The 23,445-nt window shown below is 43.1% G+C and overlaps 1 protein-coding gene across 2 annotated transcripts in view; it reads right to left on the bottom strand.

Moving 5' to 3' along the window:
* GLDC (glycine decarboxylase) overlaps positions 1–23,445 on the bottom strand; it is a 99,995-nt gene that overhangs the window by 6,272 nt on the left and 70,278 nt on the right. The window contains exons 17-22 of one of the 2 annotated variants that reach the window (XM_059924751.1): positions 22,915–23,040; positions 21,335–21,484; positions 12,592–12,704; positions 11,141–11,282; positions 8,638–8,749; positions 126–221 (exon numbers count right to left, since the gene is read on the bottom strand). In XM_059924751.1, coding sequence (XP_059780734.1) covers positions 126–221; positions 8,638–8,749; positions 11,141–11,282; positions 12,592–12,704; positions 21,335–21,484; positions 22,915–23,040 — 739 coding nt within the window. The remainder of the gene's footprint in view (positions 1–125; positions 222–8,637; positions 8,750–11,140; positions 11,283–12,591; positions 12,705–21,334; positions 21,485–22,914; positions 23,041–23,445) is intronic. The other variant, XM_059924752.1, reaches the window with a different exon arrangement.

Genomic DNA, 23,445 nt, shown 5'->3' with positions numbered 1-23,445 from the left:
ACTGTGGATCAGTTTACTATGGTACCTGCACATTCAGTCTGTGGTCCATAGCCAACATGGGCAGCTACATGAATGTCAAAAACCCAAGTTCCCCTACAAGGGGTCACTCCCGGGAGACCGCTCACCATAATCCTGAAGCCTCTTGGCCACATCGACGGCCTCAATATTTGCAGACTTTTTGAAGGGTCTTGTATCCAAAATAAACTCATGAGCCACATAACCTGTTGAGGAAAATTATTTCAGCTCAAGATTAACATCAGCTTGTTGTTTTACCCAAGCAAATGAACAAATAAACCAGCTTTTTAATGCATATCGTTGAGGACCAAGAAACCATGGGCATTTGGTAAGTTTATAGTTGACAACAAAGATTTCATCTGCTCTTATTACGTATAAAAATTGTTAACATGTTGGGCCAATATGTCCAGTCCTCAGTGCTCAACACACCCATGAGCCAGGAGGCTGGTGGGAGGTGGAACAGGAGCTGGAAGACTTGCTGAGATCCCTGGGGATGAGACCATTTCTACTCAAAGGACCTAAAATCTACTTGCAACAGTTAAACATGTCATCATGGGCCTGATCCTTTTATATAAAGTATTTCTAGAGTTAGAGGTACATTGACACCCTTTTCAACAGCATTGCTCCCAACATCAAATAACGGTTTCTTCTGTGTGTGTGTGTAAATACATACTAAACATATCCATGAGACACAGAATTTTATTTGATTCTTCAAAGGGGCTTTTGAGGTTTTGGTTTCAGGCTTCAGGCTGAGAATTAGAAATAAGGGCTGTCAAACAGCACACCGCAAGTGGCAAGGAGCTGATGAGGCCGAAGTCTTGTGGGGGTCAGTTCACTTTGTTCTAATTTGTAAACCAATTGCCTCTCTAGCCTCAGGCTGCCATCTCCCCAGCATGACTTGTTGACCACCCATCCAACATCTAGAATAAACCACAAAGTCAGCATTTTCTTAAATAGAACAACATTCCCGGGAGCTTCCCAAATTCCATGGCCCACACAACTGATGAATTTCCTTCAAAGAAAGTATCTACTCAGGTGAAAATAACGTACTCCTTCTTAACCCGCTATCCTGACCCTCAGCAAACAGTGAATCTACTTACAGATACTTGGAGCAGACATAACTCCTCGAGCCTGAGAAGAAAAGCTCCAGTCATTAACAGCCCCTGAAGATCTAGTATGTGAACTGCTCTGCTTCTTGTGTGATGAATACATATGAAGGGATTGGCTTTGTTTGAAAACAAAAGTATGAGAACCTGAGACTTTGAATATACTGTCACCCCATATTTTTAAAACAAGCTTTCTAACCGTGATGAGGATTCAATTGTAAGGAGTGTGGTTCAAAAGTAGAAAGGTGTATTCAGAGGTAGATAAACTTAGACCAAAAACAAGTGCCTAAAAGAAATGACCAGCTGGAATGTTCAGGGGGAAAATCATGACATTATTTAAATCCTCATCAACTATTAATTTCAGGAATGCTAAATGCCCTACGGCACTACCCCATTTGGGGAGCCCAACCTCAAGCTTCGACCTTTCTTTTCTGAGGCTCTGGCAGCCATCCCAGCACCATGACAATGACTCAAAGAAGAAGGCTAATGGAGCTCACTGCTCTGAAGAACACTCAGCCATCAGGAGGGGAGGAGGAGACGGACACACAGTGGGGAGGAGTCTCTCTTGCTGGCGGGCAGACAGCACAGTCTTTCAAGCAGAGGTTCAGTAATAGCTGAAAGGCCGCATCAAGCCAAGCCCAGCCCAGTGCTGCTAAAGCAAGACTTCATCTGCAGAGGCCCCGCCACAGCCAAGTGGTTTGGGAAGAGCTCCATTTTCAAAATGAGGTTCAGATGTTATTTTCTAAGTCCATATTCTAATACGTTCAAATGGAAACTGTAGTGGGATTTCAGCATCTCTCTCTCTCTCTCTCTCTCTTTACTTGAGGCTGAAAAGGGGTGAAATTTAAACTTGGCTGCTCTTGGAGGCCAGATCCCAAGATGTTCATCTTTGTTTGCAGTTTTTAAGGAGAAAAGATATACAAATATATGGCATATGGTGAGTCAGAGTAATCTGAAGTAGAAATTGTATAAACTGATCAGTGCAAGTTTTAATTTTCAGTGAGTATGTGTTTCCTCTGGGCCTAACCATGACTGTAGCTGAGAGTCTGAAATGATAAGTTGAAGGAGCAAGGAAAGAAGAGGGGTCGGGGGGATGATGGAAGAGCAAAATAAAAGTGGCTTAGCTCTAGACAGTATGGTACTGGCACAACAACAGAAATATAGATCAGTGGTACAGAATAGAAAGCCCAGAGATAACCCACACACCTGTGGTCACCTAATCTATGACAAAGGAGGCCAGAATATACAATGGAGAAAAAACAGCCTCTTCAATAAGTGGTGCTGGGAAAACTGGACAGCTACATGTAAGAGAATGAAATTAGAACACTCCCTAAACACCATACACGAAAATAAACTCACAATGGATTAAAGACCTAAATGTAAGGCCAGACAATATAAAACGCTTAGAGGAAAACATAAGCAAAACACTCTTTGACATAAATTACAGCAAGATCTTTTTTGACCCACCTCCTAGAGAAATGGAAATAAAAACAAAAATAAACAAGTGGGACCTCATGAAACTTAAAAGCTTTTGCACAGCAAAGGAAACTATAAACAAGACGAAAAGACAACCCTCAGAATGGGAGAAAATATTTGCAAATGAAGCAACTGACTGACAAAGGATTAATCTCCAAAATATACAAACAGCTCATGCAGCTCAATATCAAAAAAAAAAAACAACCCAATCCCAAAATGGGCAGAAGACCTAAGCAGACATTTCTCCAAAGAAAATATACAGATGGTCAACAAACATTTGAAAAGATGCTCAACATAACTAATTATTAGAGAAATGCAAATCAAAACTACAATGAGGTATCACCTCACACCGGTCAGAATGGCCATCATCCACAAACAATAAATGCTGGAGAGGGTGTGGAGAAAAGGGAACCCTCATGCATTGTTGGTGGGAATGTAAATTGATACGGTCACTATGGAGAACAGTATGGAGGTTCCTTAAAAACTAAAAATAGAACTATCATCTAGCAATTCCACTCCTGGGTATATATCTGGGAAAGATTAAAAACTAATTCAAAAAGATATATGTACCCCAATGTTCACTGCAGCACTATTTACAATAGCCAGGACATGGAAGCAACCTAAATGTCCATCAGCAGACGCATGGATAAAGAAGATGTGGTACATATATACAATGGAATATTACTCAGCCATAAAAAGGAACGAAATTGGGTCATTTGTAGAGACATGGATGGACCTAGAGACTGTCATACAGAGTGAAGTAAGTCAGATATCGTATATTAACACATATATGTGGAATCTGAAAAAAAACTGGTATAGACAATCTTATTTACAAAGCAGAAATAGAGACACAGACACAGAGAACAAACGTATGGATACCAAGGGGTAAGGGGCGGGGTGGGATGAATTGGGAGATTGGGATTGACATATATACACTACTAGGTGTAAAATAGATAACTAATGAGAACTTTGTGTAGCACAGGGAACTCTACTCTATGCTCTGTGGTGATCTAAATGGGAAGGAAATCCAAAAAAGAGGGGATATATGTATACATATTGCTGATTCACTTTGCTGTACAGAAGAAACTAATACAGATTTATAAAGCAACTATACCCCAATTAAAAAAAAAGAAAGAAAGGGGCTTCCCTGGTGGCGCAGTGGTTGAGAATCTGCCTGCCAATGCAGGGGACACGGGTTCGAGTCCTGGTCTGGGAAGATCCCACATGCTCGCAGAGCAACTAGGCCCATGAGCCACAACTACTGAGCCTGCGCGTCTGGAGCCTGTGCTCCGCAACAAGAGAGGCCACGATACTGAGAGGCCCGCGCACCGCGATGAAGAGTGGCCCCCGCTTGCCACAACTAGAGAAAGCCCTCGCACAGAAACGAAGACCCAACACAGCCATAAATTAAAAATAAAATTAAAAATTAAAAAAAAAGAAAGAAAGAAAGTGGCTTGGCTCTAAGCTTGGAACATCCCCCCTCCCAACCCCTCATGTGTTAATTATCTTACAAGGCTGAAGATGACATGGGAAAGTGCTACAGAAAGATAAGGCTTCCCAAAACCCTCCTTGAGAGCAGGCACCAGAACTTTCTTATCCTGCATCCTCAGAGTGAGTGCCTAGAAATAAATGGAACTCACTAGCTAATTAGAAAGCTTGGGTGGGCAATCAACGCTCGGTCAAGCTTTTCAGTTGTAACCCAGGGACCACAACTAACAGCATCAAGACTCCTGTTTCCCTGGGAATGAGGTCAAGTAGATGGGCCACCGCCCCTAGGCTCAGGAGGTCACTTCCCAGGCAGGGATGTGAGGGTCCAGCCTCTAAGGCCCATGTCCACCTGCCCATAAAGGCCACCGGGAAACCTCTTCAGGGACAGGAATTTCCAGGCAGAGTTAGGTTTGCCTAAGGTCAAAAAGAGATAAGCATTTAAGAAATTAAAACATAAATAAAACACTGGGCTACTAACAAAATGGCCTATCCACTGACGGGAACTCTACTTGGATCAAACAGTGAGCCTAGCCTCCCACAAGAGCAGACACCTGTGAATTTTTTCAGTTCCTCCTTTAAAAATGCCTCACCCTACCTGAGGTAATTCCTTTCCTTATCCTAGCAGAATAAATACTACTGATGCTTCCCCATCCCAATTCTTGGCTATCACTTCCTTGTTTCACAAAACCCTAAGCCTCAACAAGTTTCGCTGGTATTTTCAAATCTCTCAAAGAAATGGTTCATAAAGGGAAGCCTGGAGTTCATTAAAATTATTGCCTCACAGTCGTCCGTAATTCCAGTCTTATTTAGAGCTGGTAAATATGATTAAGATGAGTAACGTCTTCTAATATTGCCATTAGACATTTTGGAATACAATGTGTTTATTAAGAACATTTCTATTTTGGGCTCTCAGGAGGTACGGCGATCATTCTTTTTTAGGCCCTAAAATACTAAGCCTCCAATTGTATAATGAATGTGTTTACCAGACCAAACACAAGACAATTTTTGGTTTCATGAACTTTGGGGTTGGGTAAGAAAGTCTGTAATCACCAATCTCTTTCTGCTTGGGATGAGAAATACAATTCATTATTTAATTCTTGGATAAAATGTCAAAACAAATGGAAATTTCATCCATCTTTCTGTGTTGCGAATCTCCTGGGACAGTCTGCCCGAACCAGTCACTTGTGATGCCAAGCACATAGCAGGCACCTGAGCAACAGGTGCTCATTCACTTTCCTCTCCTGGAGTGCCATGCATCCCCATGTGGTCCACACCACATTCGTTCTTGCCGTAAAGAACTCAGGCTTGCATCGCACAACTCTGTGAGCACACTAAAAACCACTGAAATTCAGTGGGTGATGTGTATGGTATGTGAATCCTATCTCAATGAAGTTGTTAAATAAACTTAATCCTAAGGAAGTATTAAATAAAAAATAACAATTAGAAGAAAAAAACCCTAAACCTTGTAAATTAAAGCAAAAACATTATTTTCACCCATCAAATCGGCAAAGACATTTTGGGTTTGGTTTGTGTTGCTTTCCCAGCCTGGCACTTGGTGCTCACTGGGCCCTAGTGCGATGGTCACTCCTATGCTGTTAGAATGAAATCAATTGCTATTGTCTCTGAGGGGAAACAAGGCCATACATTTCAAGAGCTTAAATGCATTCAGATCCTCTGAGATAACTTCTCTTCTACAACTCTAACCGGTGGAAATAGTCAAGGACGTTTAAAAAAAAAAATCTAGGTAAAAGATATTCATTGCAGCATTGTTACAGATGCAAATAACATGGTGGGCAGGAGGTGTGGGGGGGGAACCCCTACAATTACTTAAATCATGGTATATATGATAGAATCGATGTAGCCACTTTCAAAGCACCTTTAATGACGAGGGAAATAATCGCAATATAAAATAAAGTTGAAAAACAGGATACAGGGCTTCCCTGGTGGCGCAGTGGTTGAGAATCTGCCTGCTGATGCAGGGGATGTGGGTTCGAGCCCTGGTCTGGGAGGATCCCACATGCCACGGAGCAACTAGGCCCGTGAGCCACAGCTACTGAGCCTGCGCATCTGGAGCCTGTGCTCCGCAACAAGAGAGGCCGCGATAGTGAGAGGCCCGTGCACCGCAATGAAGAGTGGCCCATGCTTGCCACAACTGGAGAAAGCCCTCGCACAGAAACGAAGACCCAACACAGCCAAGAATGAATAAATAAATAAATAATAATTAAAAAAAAAAAAAGAGTAAAGCATTTAAAAAAAAAAAAAACAGGATACACACTGTGTTTATAATATGATCTCAATTGTCTACAAGTAAGGTGGGAAGGAATACAGCAAAATATTCAGTGGTTATGTCTGCTTGATGGAACCATGGATCATTTACATTTTCTTCCTCAAACTTTTTTATTGTCCAAATTTTCCACGTTGAGCATACGTACATGACTTATATAATCATACAAAACCAATACTGATGCTAATCCTGAAGGCCAATACATAAGCAGGATGCATCTCACAGCACAGGAGCTATATTTGAATTAATTAGTAGCTCTTGTAGCTTCTTTCATACCCAACACAAGCATTTCATTGTGTTGCTTAGAGACATATTGCCCACAACTTTCTTTCCTACTCTCTGGGGAGCACTGTTAACCAGAGCTCCCGATTATTTAGTTCTTTTCTATTTTCAAACTCCAGAACCACCCTTTTGGATACATATTTACAAAGCAAGATCAGCCTTTAAATTAAAGATCACAGGTGGAGATGCACACTTCCCTGGGCTGGAGACACTAAGAGCCATAGAGGGGCCTCGTACCCGTGGCCCTGGGTCTGGGCGCTGGATACTGACGGCTCTCTGCTCTCTCTGCCCCAAGCTCAAGACCCGTGGCTCCCTGGTCTCGGATTCCATGCCCACAGCCCATGCACCGCCTGTCCACCTGACTCGTAGCGCCACCCTCCCATCACCTCCAGGGTGACTTGACTCCCCCTCCTATTATTCCCTCTATTGTAGCTTCACTCTCCCCTCTTCACAGCCTTTTCTCTGGCAGCTTAAAATCATCTTGTTCTCTTATTTAAAAACAACCAAAGCTGCATCCTATTGAAGCAGCTCCTGTCCCCCTTTACCACCAAACCCCCCAAACCATGAAAGCTTCTCCCTTCTCCCAACCTCAGCCTACATCTCAGCCCATTTCCATCTAGCATCTACCGCACTGTTGGGCCCTAACTGCTTTTGAAGGGGACCAAAGGCTTCCTAATTGTGAAAGGCAATGGTGCTTCTTAAGACTCATGAGACCTGCATCTTTTTAAGCCACCTGCTCTTCAGCCTGTCCCTGCATGTCACGGAAGACCACCCACACGTGCTGACTGTGCGTGTTGTGCTGACACGATGCCAGGGACCGAGGCAGCCACAGCCTCCGCCGGGCAGGAGCTCAAGGTCTGCGGGAGACAGCCAGATGATAAACGGAGTGGGAGAATCCTCCGCGGAGGAGGGAGCCAAGAGGAGCAGTTCTCGCCACCAGGAAAGGAAAGGGCAGCCTCAGGGAGGAGGTTGGGCCAGAGCAGAGGCAGGAAGGACAGGCGCTGTGACAAATGCTGGGGGTTGGGAAGGGGGGCATCTAAAGCTGCCTCGGCACAGAGCCCCCCTCACCAGATGCCACTTTTCCTGCACCCACTCCATGTAGCCATCTGCTTCAGGGGTTTTGCTCTGGCTCCTCAACACTGTTTCCTTGGGTCCCACCATTTCCAAGAGCCTGCTCTCAGATTCTGTGCCCAGAGCCACATCTCTGCAAGTCTACCTGCTCCAGCCTCTGCCATCACTTCCAGGGAGACCTTGTTCCTCCATCTCTTACTCCCTCTAAGAGGGAGGCTTACCTAAAATTTCTTCACTCTCAACTAATTAGTAACTAACTCCCCTGATTCTACTTCTAACAGCATGTTCATCTCCTCCCACTGTCTTAATGATATTAACATCCTCTTAATCCTGTCATTACCCTGCTCAAAAAACGCTTCTGGCCCAACTGTAGAGTCCAGAGCCTTCCAAGGCCTTCAAAGCCCCATGCTACCTCTCCAGCCTCATCCTCATCTGCTCCCATCCTTCAACCCACCCAACACTCCCGCCACCCAGACAACTCCTTTCTCTCCAGCTTGCTCCTGTATCTCTGTTTACTGGCGTTCTGCTACTCTTCCTTTCAGGCTTATCTCAAATGCCTCCTCCCAGAAGGCTCTCCCAACTATTCTGCCCTGCCTCTGCCCAGTCTGAATTACTCCACTCATTCCCATGGAACTGGAGGAGGTAATGAGTGCATGGTATTTATGTATACGTCTCTCAGTGGTGTGGGCTCCTTGTTGGCCTGCGCTTCAGAGACTAAGTGCATGGCAGAGCCTCGCAAATAGTGATATCCTGTTCACTAAACTGAAGTGCTTTCCAATAACTCTAGGCTTTTCTCTGGTCTGTGCTAAGAAACAGAAGTTTCCCACCCTCTTCTGAAAGCCACATCCACTAGGTCAAACTTGGTTTGGCCAAGGAAGAAAACCAAGGTGAATATAGACTAAAGTTCATACTTGCCTCTTGCACCCCGGAAAAGGACTCTGTAGTGTTTTTCTAATCTCTTGGCCATGTAGTTGGCATTTAATATAGCAATTTCTGTGGCCTGTTTAAGGCCCTTGCCTCCCATCATCTGCAACAGAGGGAAAAAGAGCCGTCAACCACGGAACAGGGAAACCCAATGGACACTAACCAAAGGTATCCCCAGATAAATCCCACTCACAAAGGAAGTCAGCCTACCATCACTCTCTGGATTGCAGATGAGTGAAATATCCTAACAAGGATATCTGTCAATCCTCTCTAAGCCTGAAATAATTTTTGGTTTCCTCCTTTGAACAGTAATTTTATGCTTCTTATTATAGTTACAAAGCTTAGAACAGGGCAAAACTAACTGCTGACTATTGTGTTATCTACCGAAGAAAAAGAATTGTTTTTAGGTTACATGCATTTGGGGGAGGTTTTGTTTGGTTGTTCACTGTGAATTTGAGATGCCTTGATAATTGCCAGGAATCTCATGGGATCTTGGCCAAAATCCCCACTGAATCCATTTTGTATGGTTTGTCTTCCAATTGTCCATATTTGAGGCCTTTATGTTTAACAACTGTCAGGTTCAATCTTATTCTTTTCTGGTGGTTCATAAGTCCCTGTGATTATATGGGGTGAATGCCATTAGCAGCAAAGAGCTTAAAACCAAGACTGCACCAATTTTTACTCACTACTTTCTTCCCAGAACACCTCATATGATGGAGGCTTGATGTATATTAATACATAACTAACGTAAAGCAGATGAGAAAGCACCAAGTAAAAGAGCAGGGACACCGAAGTCCAAAGTAAGGAGAAGACACATTTTGGTCAAAGAAGGGTTCCTAGAGTAAGAGTTTGAACTTGAGTGGAAACTTGAAAATGGGTAGAATTTGGATAGACAAAGAGAAAGGGGATGACACTCGAAGTGAGAAGAATGGCAGAAACAAAGGTAGGGAATGGAAGGCACATGGCTGCAGCTTGGGAGGTGCTGTAGAGCTGGGTAGGCTGTGACTACCTCTCACAAGCCTCAAACCCTTGCTGGGAAGGACCTGGACTTGGTTCAGCCAGCCACTGCCTCTGGCCTGTGCATCAGAGTCTCTGAGCAGCTTGATGGCCCAAGCCCTAACCTGCATATGCTGAATTTGATTCTCTCTGGGATGGGCCCTAGGCAAGTGCATTTGGGAAGAACCCCCTAAGGATTTTGTGCAGGCTAGGCTAGGGAGATCCAGCGAGGAGAGGATGGAGAGCCCTGGCTGGAATCTAGCAGTCCTGTAGGGAGTCTCCAAGAGGGACTGCAGCAGGGACAGAAGATAATTCTAGAGTCCAGGTGATAAGTAACAACAGCCTGAAATAAAGAAAGGGCCCAAGGTCAGAGGGGTGGCTTAAACCCTACTTTATTTCATTTTTAAACTGAGGCTCTGTCTGGTGTTCCTGGCATATGGCCAAACCAGCCTTGGGGCATTTATTTTCTATACGTGATTCATCGCCAGCCCAAATAACATTCCATAACAAATAACTCAGGTATACAGAGACCAAAAGGAAGCTGTAAATTAGATTCTGTTTGCAAAGAAGCAGACCTTTATTATGATTGTTTTTGTTTTTACTACTTGCAAACTAACTCGAGTATCATTTCAAAAAGCAGGTTTTAGTCTCTGGGGTACAGAATTGTTGTTCCAGCTTCCCAGAAAGTTTTCATTAAGAATCATAAATGCTACACTGTTCAAGAATAACAACCAGCCCAAAGAGTCATCCGGTGTGATTTGCATAGCTGAGTTAGGGGTTTATTTCACCAGAATCCTCCCTTCCTCTAAGGAGGGGAGCCAGTTGGGGAAGGCTGCTCTAATTAGCGGCTGAAGAAGTGCTCCTATCCAATGCATGGTCTTCTCAGCCCAGGAGGTAGGCAGGACAGTTTGAACAAGAGCTGTATAAAATAAACTCCGGCCGTAGTGTTTCTTGGAAAAACACAAAGGAAGGAAGCCTGTTCTCTGACAAAGTCTAATTACCCCCGAGAGTATAGTTCCACAGGCCCTAAAGGGCAAAGAGCTTTGGGAAACCACCACATAAGCAAATTTCTGCTATTTTCATCTTATCCTCCAGGCTCCCAAGAAATATAAAGCGAAATGAGATGTATTCCTAAAATTTATCCCAGGATCTCAACCAAGTGTAATAATTAGTATGTGCACTGTTTTTCACTTGCGAGGGGCCGTACAAATCCTACAGGAAACCAAATGACGTGGCCAGAACATCCATATGACTCATGGTACTTAACTCTGTCTGGAAAAATATATCTGGCATGTATGTCAGTTTCTCTGGTGTTAAACCCACTATGAGAACCCAAAGGAAAACAGCCTGATGAAGAAGAGACAAAATGAGTTTTAGCTGATCTCTTCAGGAAGGTTTCTTCCACTCAAGTCATCAGCAATTTTCAAGTCTGCAGTCTCAGTTCCCCACCCACACATCATACCCCCCCGCCCCTCTAACACACATCCATAGGCCTCACCTTAATATAAGCCCATGAAATGGGCAAGATGGAACTGGAGCCCCATGGGGCCGCGCTGACGGTACCCAAAGGCCGGGCATCTTCGCTTGGCTTTACCGAAATGATGGGATGATTAGGCAGAAAAGGGACAAGATGCTTCTTCCTGTATTGTTTTTTTTAATACAAATTTAGAAGCTGTAAAAAGATCCAGTCTAACCAAACAGGCAGGTGCTGGGCCCTCTCAGGAAGCTCTATTCCTAGCAGAGGAACTCTGACATGGGAGGGACCCGGCACCTGCTAAGGGGCAGATGTTCAGGAAGTGTTCCTTCCTTCCTCCTTTGCTGGAGGCATGGCTCAGCAGCCATCAGCATCCCAGCAGCTCACCCAAGAACCGTGGCGGCGAATCTGGCAGAGGCAAGCAGCCTGGAATAGTATGCAGGGCCATGGGCTCACAAGAATGTGGGGACATCCCAGCCCCACACACCCTCTCCCTCCCAGCCCCTGCTCCCACACTCTTTCCCAAGACATCTAAGGGGTATAGAAGGATGCTGCTGAGAAGAAGCCCCATGGGGTAACACATCAGAGGCCAGCCTGTGAACATCAGCCACCCTGCCTCCCCCACAGCTGAGGCACTGGGCCTCCTTCACTTACTATAAATAGTAGTAATCAAAAAGGAAAGAAGAGAAAAGCAAGGGGGCCAGGCTCGCAGCATTCCTGAAGACTGACCCCTTTGGCACAGTTTTGGGAAAATGAAGATGCTCAGGAAATGGCTGCTCAGCATCATTTTCATGAGATGATTTGGCTTCACAGTGTAAAGATATCAACTGCTACGAGACACTGCTTTAGTCTTATTCTGACTTCATCCAATTGTTTCTAGTAATAAGGTCTGTTTCCTTCTTACTTATCTCAGATGTAATAAGAATTCAGGCTGCAAAGTGTTCAACATCTTACACCCAATTCACTTTTTTTTTTTTTGGGGGGGGGGGTGGCATTTAAGTTCTACTCTCTTAGCAAATTCCAATTATACAATAGTGTTATCAACTATAGTCACCATGTTATATGTTAGAGCCTCAAATGTAACCATCAGCTGATTTTAAAAAGAAATAAAGAAAAGCTGCTTAGAAGTCTAAATTAAAGTCTGAGAGGCACTTCTAGGTGCTAATATGCCAGTTCTCAGCCATAATGCTCAGTAAAGGTCCCTATTCATTACTCTGTTAATAATCCTGCTCTGTCTAGGCGTGACTGGGAGCTAAGTGTGGTCACACACTGTGGTTAATAAAATCTAAGTATGTTTCTCCTTAGACATACCCTAAAAGCACCCCTTTCACTGCTCCTCACCCAGTCCCTATAGGCATGCCACATGTGAAGGTATCCTGACACTTGAAGACCTCGACGAGAAGAACAGAGAGTTTGGGGCCAATCTTTGATTCTCAGTCTTCAAAGCCATCCTGAAACCAGGGCCCAGAACTCACACTCCGATGGGCCCCATGCCAGGGCCACCTCCGCCATGGGGAATGCAGAAGGTCTTGTGAAGATTTAGGTGTGAGACATCAGACCCAACGTCTCCAGGACGACAGATTCCCACCTACCACAAAGGGAAAGAGCCAAAAGCAAAAGTCAAGAGCGTGAAGGGGTGTTCTGGAGAGGCGGCCATGCTGTTCCCCTTGAGAGGAAAGGCAGATGGAGCTGTTCACAGAAACATACTTAATAATGCAACCAGGACGCCCCCGCCAGTGTCCTTCGCCCTCCATGTGCCCGTGGCCTTTAAACTGCCGGTTCCTCAGCTGGGGGCAGGGGCACTGAGTTTCCCGTTGGGAGGTAAAGTGGCCACCCTTTACCTCCCAAATGCCGCAAGGAGACAGGCCTCTGGGCACTAGGTACCCCACCCTCGCCCTACACATGCCGGTGTGAGGCCCTCCCCAGGCCAAGGAGGTGGAGCGCTTTCCCCAAGAACGCAGTGAGTGGGACGCAGTGCCTGTCTCTTCTCCCTCCACAGATGAGAGAATTGAGACACGGATATTATATGCCCTGCTCGATATAAATACAACTGGATATAAACTTCAGGAGGCCAAAGTATATCACCTCTCTCGTTCACTCCTGTATCTTGAGCATCTAACACTGTGCCAGGCATATGATTGCTCTGGTAGCCCTGCGCCAGCCTCCCGGGCTTCCTCCCAGCACAGCCTGTGAGCGACAGCCCTTCCCTTGCACCTGACTGGGCCTCTGGGGCAAGGAGGTGCTGCACGAAAGGAAATCTGAGGCACAGAGAAGTTAACTGCCTGGTCCAAGATCACAGAACTAAGCTGTGAGACTTGAGTTGGTGTCCTTCATGCATCACGTCTTCCCATCATTTAAGAAGCCACTGAGATACTTGCATATTTAGCTGTCTCCTACCTGCGGTGTGGCTGACAGGGTCTTGGTGCTCTGGCCTGGTGTCAGGCCTGAACCTCTGAGATGGGAGAGCCGAGTTCAGGACATTGGTCCACCAGAGACCTCCCGGTCCCACGTAATATCAAACAGCGAGAGCTCTCCCAGAGATCTCCAACTCAATGCTAAGACCCAGCTCCACCCAACAGCCAGCAAGCTCCAGTGCTGGATGCCCATGCCAATGAACTAGCAAGACAGGAACACAACCCATGCATTAGCAGAGAGGCTGCCTAAAATCATACTAAGTTCACAGACACCCCAAGACACATCACCGAACGTGGCCCTGCCCACCAGAAAGACAAGATCCAGCCCCACCCACGAGAACACAGGCACCAGTCCCCTCCACCAGGAAGCCTACACAAGCCACTGAACCAACCTCACCCACTGGGGACAGACACCAAAAACAATGGGAACTATGAACCTGCAGCCTGTGAAAAGGAGACCCCAAACATAGTAAGTTAAACAAAATGAGAAGACAGAGAAATATGCAGCAGATGAAGGAGCAAGGTAAAAACCCACCAGACCAAACAAATAGAGAGGAAATAGGCAGTCTACCTGAAAAAAGAATTCAGAGTAATGATAGTAAAGATGATCCAAAATCTTGTAAATAGAATGGAGAAAATACAAGAAACGTTTAACAAGGACCTAGAAGAACTAAACAGCAAACAAACAATGATGAACAACACACTAAATGAAATTTAAAATTCTCTAGAAGGAACCAATAGCAGAATAACTGAGGCAGAAGAACGGAGGAACGACCTGGAAGATAAAATAGTGGAAATGACTACTGCAGAGCAGAGTAAAGAAAAAAGAATGAAAAGAATTGAGGACAGTCTCAGAGACCTCTGGGACAACATTAAACACACCAACATTCGAATTATAGGGGTCCCAGAAGAAGAGAAAAAGAAAGGGACTGAGAAAATAATTGAAGAGATTATAGTTGAAAACTTCCCTAACATGGGAAAGGAAATAGTCAATCAAGTCCAGGAAGCACAGAGAGTCCCATACAGGATAAATCCAAGGAGAAACATGCCAAGACACACATTAATCAAACTAACAAAAATTAAATACAAAGAAAAAAACACTACAAGCAGCAAGGGAAAAGCAACAAAAACCACACAAGGGAATCCCCATAAGGTTAACAGCTGATCTTTCAGCAGAAATCTGCAAGCCAGAAGGGAGTGGCAGGACATATTTGAAGTGATGAAAGGGAAAAACCTACAACCAAGATTACTCTACCTAGCAAGGATCTCATTCAGATTCGACGGAGAAATTAAAACATTTACAGACAAGCAAGAGCTAAGAGAATTCAGCACCACCAAACCAGCTTTACAACAAATGCTAAAGGAACTTTTCTAGGCCGGAAACACAAGAGGAGGAAAAGACCTACAATAACAAACCCAAAACAATTAAGAAAATGGTAATAGGAACATACATATCGATAATTACCTTATATGTAAACAGATTAAATGCTCCAAACAAAAGACATAGACTAGCTGAATGGATACAGAAACAAGACCTGTATATATGCTGTCTACAAGAGACCCACTTCAGACCTAGGGACACATACAGATTGAAAGTGAGGGGATGGAAAAAGATATTCCATGCAAATGGAAATCAAAAGACAGCTGGAGTAGCAATTCTCATATCAGACAAAATAGACTTTAAAATAAAGACTATTACAAGAGACAAAGAAGGACACTACAGAATGATCAAGGGATCAATCCAAGAGAAAATATAACAATTGTAAATATTTATGCACCCAACATAGGAGCACCTCAATACATAAGGCAAATGCTAACAGCCATAAAAGGGGAAATCAACAGTAACACAATAATAGTAGGGGACTTTAACACCCCACTTTAACCAATGGACTGATCATCCAAAATGAAAATAAATAAGGAAACACAAGCTTTAAATGACACATTAAACAAGATGAACTTAATTGGTATTTATAGGACATTCCATCCAAAAACAACAGAATACACTTTCTTCTCAAGTACTCATGGAACACTCTCCAGGATAGATCATATCTTGGGTCACAAATCAAGCCTTGGTAAATTTAAGAAAATTGAAATGGTATCAAGTATCTTTTCTGACCGCAGTGCTATAAGACTAGATATCAGTTACAGGAAAAACACTGTAAAAAATACAAACACATGGAGGCTAAACAATATGCTATTAAATAACCAAGAGATTAATGAAGAAATCAAAGAGGAAATCAAAAAATACCTAGAAACAAATGACAATGAAAGCACAACAACCCAAAACCTATGGGATGCAACAAAAGCAGTTCTAAGAGGGAAGTTTATAGCAATACAATCCTACCTCAAGAAACAAGAAAAATCTCAAATAAACAAGCTAACCTTACACCTAAAGCAATTAGAGAAAGAAGAACCAAAAAAATCCAAAGTTAGCAGAAGGAAAGAAATCATAAAGATCAGATCAGAAATAAATGAAAAAGAAATGAAGGACACAATAGCAAAGATCAATAAAACTAAAAGCTGTTCTTTGAGAAGATAAACAAAATTGATAAACCATTAGCCAGACTCGTCAAGAAAAAAAGGAAGAAGACTCAAATCAATAGAATTAGAAATGAAAAAGGAGAAGTAACAGCTGACACTGCAGAAATACAAATGATCATGAGAGATTACTACAAGCAACTATATGCCAATAAAATGGAAAACCTGGAAGAAATGGACAGATTCTTAGAAATGCACAGCCTTCCAAGACTGAACCAAGAAGAAACAGAAAATATGAACAGACCAATCACAAGCACTGAAATTGAAACTGTGATTAAAAATCTTCCAACAAACAAAAGCCCAGGAGCAGATGGCTTCACAGGTGAATTCTATCAAACATTTAGAGACGAGCTAACACCTATCCTTCTCAAACTCTTCCAAAATATAGCAGAGGGAGGAACACTCCCAAACTCATTCTACAAGGCCACCATCACCCTGATACCAAAACCAGAAAAAGATGTCACAAAAAAAGAAAACTACAGGCCAATATCACTGATGAACATAGATGCAAAAACCCTCAACAAAATACTAGCAAACAGAATCCAACAGCACATTAAAAGGATCATACACCATGATCAAGTGGGGTTTATCCCAGGAATTCAAGGATTCTTCAATATACACAATCAATCAATGTGATACACCATATTAACAAATTGAAGGAGAAAAACCATATGATCATCTCAATGGATGCAGAAAAAGCTTTCCACAAAATCAACACCCATTTATGATAAAAACCCTCCAGAAAGTAGGCATAGAGGAAACCTACCTCAACATAATAAAGGCCATATATGACAAACCCACAGTCAACGTCGTTCTCAGTGGTGAAAAACTGAAACCATTTCCTCTAAGATCAGGAACAAGACAAGGTTGCCCACTCTCATCGCTATTATTCAACATAGTTTTGGAAGTTTTAGCCACAGCAATCAGAGAAGAAAAAGAAATAAAAGGAATCCAAATCAGAAAAGAAAAAGTAAAACTGTCACTGTTTGCAGATGACATGATACTATACATAGAGAATCCTAAAGATGCTACCAGAAAACTACTAGAGCTAATCAATGAATTTGGTAAAGTAGCAGGATACAAAATTAATGCACAGAAATCTCTTGCATTCCTATACACTAATGATAAAAAATCTGAAAGAGAAATTAAGGAAACATTCCCATTTACCATTGCAACAAAAACAATAAAATACCTAGGAATAGGGCTTCCCTGGTGGTGCAGTGGTTGAGAATCTGCCTGCCAATGCAGGGGACATGGGTTCGAGCCCTGGGCTGGGAAGATCCCACATGCCGCGGAGCAACTAGGCCCGTGAGCCACAGCTGCTGAGCCTGCGCGTCTGGAGCCCGTGCTCCGCAACAAGAGAGGCCGCGACAGTGAAAGGCCCGCGCACCGCAATGAAGAGTGGCCCCCACTTGCCACAACTAGAGAAAGCCCTCGCACAGAAACGAAGACCCAACACAGCTAAAAATAAATAAATAAATAAAAAATTAAAAAAAAAATACCTAGGAATAAACCTACCTAAGGAGACAAAAGACCTGTATGCAGAAAACTATAAGACACTGATGAAAAAAATTAAAGATATACAAAGAGATGGAGAGATATACCATGTTCTTGATTGGAAGAATCAATATTGTGAAAATGACTATACTACCCAAAGCAATCTACAGATTCAGTGTAATCCCTATCAAACTACCACTGGCATTTCTCACAGAAGTAGAACAAAAAATTTCACAATTTGTATGGAAACACAAAAGACCCCGAATAGCCACAGCAAACTTGAGAAGGAAAAACAGGGCTGGAGGAATCAGTCTCCCTGACTTCAGACTATACTACAAAGCTACAGTCATCAAGACAGTATGGTAATGGCACAAAAATAGAAATATAGATCAATGGAACAGGATAGAAAGCCCAGAGATAAACCCACACAAATATGATCACCTTATCTTTGATAAAGGAGGCAAGAATATACAATGGAGAAAAGACAGTCTCTTCAATAAGTGGTGCTGGGAAAACTGGATAGCTACATGTAAAAGAATGAAATTAGAACACTCCTTAACACTGTATACAAAAATAAACTCAAAATGGGGCTTCCCTGGTGGCGCAGTGGTTAAGAATCTGCCTGCCAATGCAGGGGACACGGATTCGAGCCCTGGTCTGGGAGGATCCCACATGCCGCGGAGCAACTAGGCCCGTAAGCCACAACTACTGAGCCTGCGCGTCTGGAGCCTGTGCTCCGCAACAAGAGAGGCTGCGATAGTGAGAGGCCCGCACACCGCGATGAAGAGTGGCCCCCGCTTGCCACAACTAGAGAAAGCCCTCGCACAGAAACGAAGACCCAACACAGCCCAAAAAAATAAATAAATAAATAAATAAAAATAAGGTACCGCTTACTTTTTAAAAAAAATAATAAATAAATAAATAAATAAGTAAGTAAATAAATAAACTCAAAATGGATTGAAGACCTAAATGTAAGGCCAGACACTATAAAACTCTTAGGGGAAAACATAGGCAGAACACTCTATGACATCAATCACAGCAAGATCCTTTTTGACCACCTCCTAGAGAAATGGAAATAAAAACAAAAATAAACAAATGGGACCTCATGAAACTTAAAAGCTTTTGCACAGCAAAGGAACACATAAACAAGACAAAAAGACAGCCCTCAGAATGGGAGAAAATATTTGCAAACAAAGCAACAAACAAAGGATTAATCTCCAAAATATACAAGCAGCTCGTGCAGCTCAATATCAAAAAAACAAACAACCCAATCCAAAAATGGGCAGAAGACCTAAATAGACATTTCTCCAAAGAAGATATACAGAGTGCCAACAAACACATGAAAGGATGCTCAACATCACTAATCATCAGAGAAATTCAAATCAAAACTACAATGAGGTATCACCTCACACCAGTCAGAATGGCCATAATCAAAAAATCTACAAACAATAAATGCTGGAGAGGGTGTGGAGAAAAGGGAACCCTCTTGCACTGTTGGTGGGAATGTAAATTGATACAGCCACTATGGAGAACAGTATGGAGGTTCCTTAAAAAACTAAAAGTAGAACTACCATACAACCCAGCAATCCCACTACTGGGCATATACCTTGAGAAAACCATAATTCAAAAAGAGGCATGTACCACAATGTTCATTGCAGCACTATTTACAATAGTCAGGACATGGAAGCAACCTAAGTGTCCATCGACAGATGAATGGATAAAGAAGATGTGGCACACATATACAACGGAATATTACTCAGCCATAAAAAGAAACGAAATTGAACTATTTGTAGTGAGGTGCGTGGACCTAGAGTCTGTCATACAGTGTGAAGTAAGTCAGAAAGAGAAAAACAAATACCGTATACTAACACCTATATGTGGAATCTTAAAAAAAAACAAAAAAAAATGGTTCTGATGAACCTAGGGGCAGGACAGGAATAAAGACGCAGACGTAGAGAATAGACTTGAGGACACGGGGAGGGGGAAGGGTAAGCTGGGACAAAATGAGAGAGTAGAATTGAGATATATACACTTCCAAATGTAAAACAGATAGCTAGTGGGAAGCAGCTGCATAGCACAGGGAGGTCAGCTCGGTGCTTTGTGACCACCTACAGGGGTGGGATAGGGAGGGTGGGAGGGAGACACAAGAGGGAGGGGATATGGGGATATATGTATATATATAGCTGATTCACTTTGTTATACAGCGGAAACTAACACAACATTGTAAAGCAATTATACTCCAATAAAGATATTAAAAAAAAAAAAAATACTGCCACCAAAACCTGGCATCCCACAGGCAGCGTGGCTTGTGGTTTCTATGGAAACAGCAACTGACTTTTTAGCCTAATTTAGATTTTAAAATACAGAATTGAATATACAGTCAATTCCTAATTATTCACCCCAAGAGGGAGAAAAGGAAGTACCCTAGCGCAAGAAAGTACAGTACCTCCGTGCTATTGAAACAGGCAATTTCACCCCAGCATTTCTAGCACCCCAGCTTTGGGTATCATGCACTTTACCAAAGGGCCCCTTAGGGCACGTGGCTATAAAGGGCTGGAAGGCTGTTGGAGAGAATACTGAGCTGAGGGAGAGAAAGGGAGGCTGACAGTTTTCCTGGACCATTCTGGCACCAGCCACAACATTCAACGGGTGTTCCTGCCACTTTGGCACTTGGACTAATTGTGAATGTGGTCAAAGATAAAGAATCCATTTATGCTACTGAAGCAATAGAATCCCTGGACTACTCAAAAGAAATCAGACAGGAGCAAAGAAAAGCAGAGAGTCTGAAATGGTTTAACAAAATTTTTTTTTAAAAAAGGGACTTCCCTGGTGGTGCAGTGATTAAGAATCCACCTGCCAATGCAGGAGACACGGGTTCCAGCCCTTGTCTGGGAAGATCCCACATGCCACAGAGCAACTAAGCCCGTGTGCCACAACTACTAAGCCTGCACTCTAGAGCCTGCAAGCCACAACTACTGAGCCCACGTGCCACAGCTACTGAAGCCCGCACACCTAGAGCCCGAGCTCCGCAACAAAGAGAAGCCACCGCAATGAGAAGCCCGCGCACAGCAACGAAGAGTAGCCCCCGCTCGCCGCAACTAGAGAAAGCCAGCACACAGCAACAAAGACCCAATGCAGCCAAAAATGAATAAATAAATAAATAAATTTAAAAAAAAAAAAAAAAAAAAAAAAAAGGAGGAGAGGAGGAAGCTGAGAAGACTCTTAAAAACATGATGAGTCCCTGTCCTCCAAAGTCTCCCTAACGCATTTCCTCAAAGGTACACATCACACAGACCACCACCACACCCCCCAAGCCCTGCCAAGAAGTCAGGATCAGCCCTTCAGGGACAGAGCTATTCAGCTGTTTCACACTGATGAAGCTGAAGCTAGTCCAAGGCCATGGGAGATCAACAGCCACCAGGGGCCAAAACTTGGGTCTAAATTCCCTCAGGAAGGGAGTCAGGTGACCTCATTGCCTTTAGTACCCCCAGAGGGATAACACCCTGTGACAAGCTAAGGACATTCAGCTCACTCCCTGCTTCCCTTCAACCTTTTTACCTCCTCCTCAGCATCCCCCATAACCTCCTTAGGATCTGTAATCTCAGTGAAATTGTGGTACATACTTTGTTTGATTTGGCAGTATAGAAAGTCAGTCTCTGTTCTGAATTCAGTGTCATGTTTTAAGACAACTGCCAAGAAATCAAAGAAAATGAACTTTTTTTTTTTGGCACTTAACCATTTTCTCAGGGAGCCCTCTCACACTGCCCACCTGAGCGTTCATATTTGCTCCGTCCAGGTAGACCTGTCCTCCGTGTTGGTGGATCAGGTCACACACATCTCCAATGTTCTCTTCAAACACTCCATTGGTGGATGGGTACGTAATCATGATTGCTGCCAGGTTCTCCTTGTGTTTATCCACCTGAAAGATAAAAAAGGGCAGAGGGAGACAATGAGAGGGAATGTTTCTTTCTTAGCCAATCCCTCGCTTTTTATTTTAAAGGATTAAGAAGGACGAAGACTCGTTCTATTCATTTCTGGAACTGTCTCAATGTAGGATGACGCTAATAGGAGATCCACAGCCATTACTCCCTTTGTAAATCATTCCAAAGAAATAACAAGATCCCTTCAGGATAGGTCTCCATTGTCAAAACCAAAAAACTGTTCAGAAGATTTTTGGGTATTTTGGGCTCAACTCTCTAAAGTGGTTTTCCTTTGGTTCAAATCATCTCAATAATTATTTCAGATCTTTTTGGTTCCAGACAAGTTGATTCTCACAGTTAATCTCTCTCTGCTCATCTTGCCATATCCACCCTTATCCCCTTTCCCTCCCATTCTACTGAAACTAGAATTTCCACTAGGAGTATTCTGCTCTGATTAAAAAAAAACTCCATCTTTTTCCTTTTGACAGAAGGCAAGCATATATAAAAGGCATGTTCCTGTTTTTTTGACCAGCAAGTCAGTGAACAGGCTCATGTGGAAATGAAAAAAAACCTTTTTAAGGTCATATCCTATTTTGGAGAGACTTAATAATTATAACTACTGGCCCAGAATATTTATCAGTAAAAACTTTATGGAGCTATGGAAGCAGGAGGGTGGGTGGGAGAGGTGAGCAGCGTTGTGTGTTTTCATCTTCTCTTTGAGGTGGTTACATGAAGTTCTCAGTCTCCATACCTAACAACCCCGACAAAATCACATTGCTATTCAAGTGATTTCCTTCCCTCTTAAGATGCAGCCTCCAGTCCACCAGTGGAAAGCAGATACGGTTGCTAGGCAACCTCTTCCTGGAGGTTGGGAGGTTGGGAGTGGGGATTGGTGATGCAAGAAGGAAGATGGAATATTGCCTGAAATTCAGCAGGTAACGGCTGGGGCCATCATAAGCATCTGCAGAATCTACATTTATGTTTTAATTCCCAACACAAAGATTGAGAATACCAGTGACTGCCAGTTTGACTGTTAATGGGGGAAGGAGGGGAAGGTTGGGCAGAAGGAGGCAGGTAGATCCTGCAAGGAGTATCCTTACTACCACCATGAATAATTCATTCAGTTTCTTACACATGCACACATTAGATGATGGGATTTCAGTGTAAAGGACCTTCTCCCTGTTAGAGAAGGAAGAGGTAAAATAGACTGTGGTCAGCTTTATTCTGGACCAGAAATGTGACTCTTGCTTTTATTTTTCTTATAGAGTCGGCTAGGTTTTCTGATTTTATGCCATTCTCCCTAGACTCATTCAGAGGAGGAACTGCAGTCTTTTAATTAGAATGCAAAAGAAGATAATAAACTATCCCTGATCCCCACAACTTCTTTCCAACCCAGACCCCCCCCATCTGTTAAGTGGAAGATGAGTACCATAGCCTTGAGGTGAGCTGCATCGATATTCCCGTATTTCTCCACCTCCACAGGCTGAATCTTCATGCCTGCCATGTGGGCACTTGCAGGATTGGTTCCATGTGCGGATTTTGGAATGAGGCAAACCTTAGGAATGGAATGAAAGGAAGGAAGGAGAGAAAAATCACCAGGCTATTCATAATGACAGAAAAGTCCTACAAAATACTTGGAGCATAAATTCAATAGGCGCCACATGCTCTATTTAAATTGACCAGTAGTGCCTTAAAGTTTACTACAATTTCATTATTACTGTATTGCAAAACAATGTCCAACAGGAGTTTACACTTGAATCCCCAAATACTGTTCCCTAAAGACTTTCAGAATATTAATACTCTCCTCCCTTAACCCAGCAACACCAAAAGCAGGTCTAGGCTTATTCTAACCTTGTCTCAGCTATAATATATAGAAAGCACCTTACAAGAACATGAGATTGGAAGTTAAACTCTAGGACTCAAATGCACACATCACAGCTCCAGTGCTCTGCTTGGCTCT

The sequence above is a fragment of the Balaenoptera ricei genome, chromosome 6 (genome assembly GCF_028023285.1).
Source record: "Balaenoptera ricei isolate mBalRic1 chromosome 6, mBalRic1.hap2, whole genome shotgun sequence".
Taxonomy (NCBI): Eukaryota; Metazoa; Chordata; class Mammalia; order Artiodactyla; family Balaenopteridae; genus Balaenoptera; species Balaenoptera ricei.
Note: the sequence above shows the minus strand (reverse complement) of the source record. Positions and strands in the feature narration are given on the sequence as shown.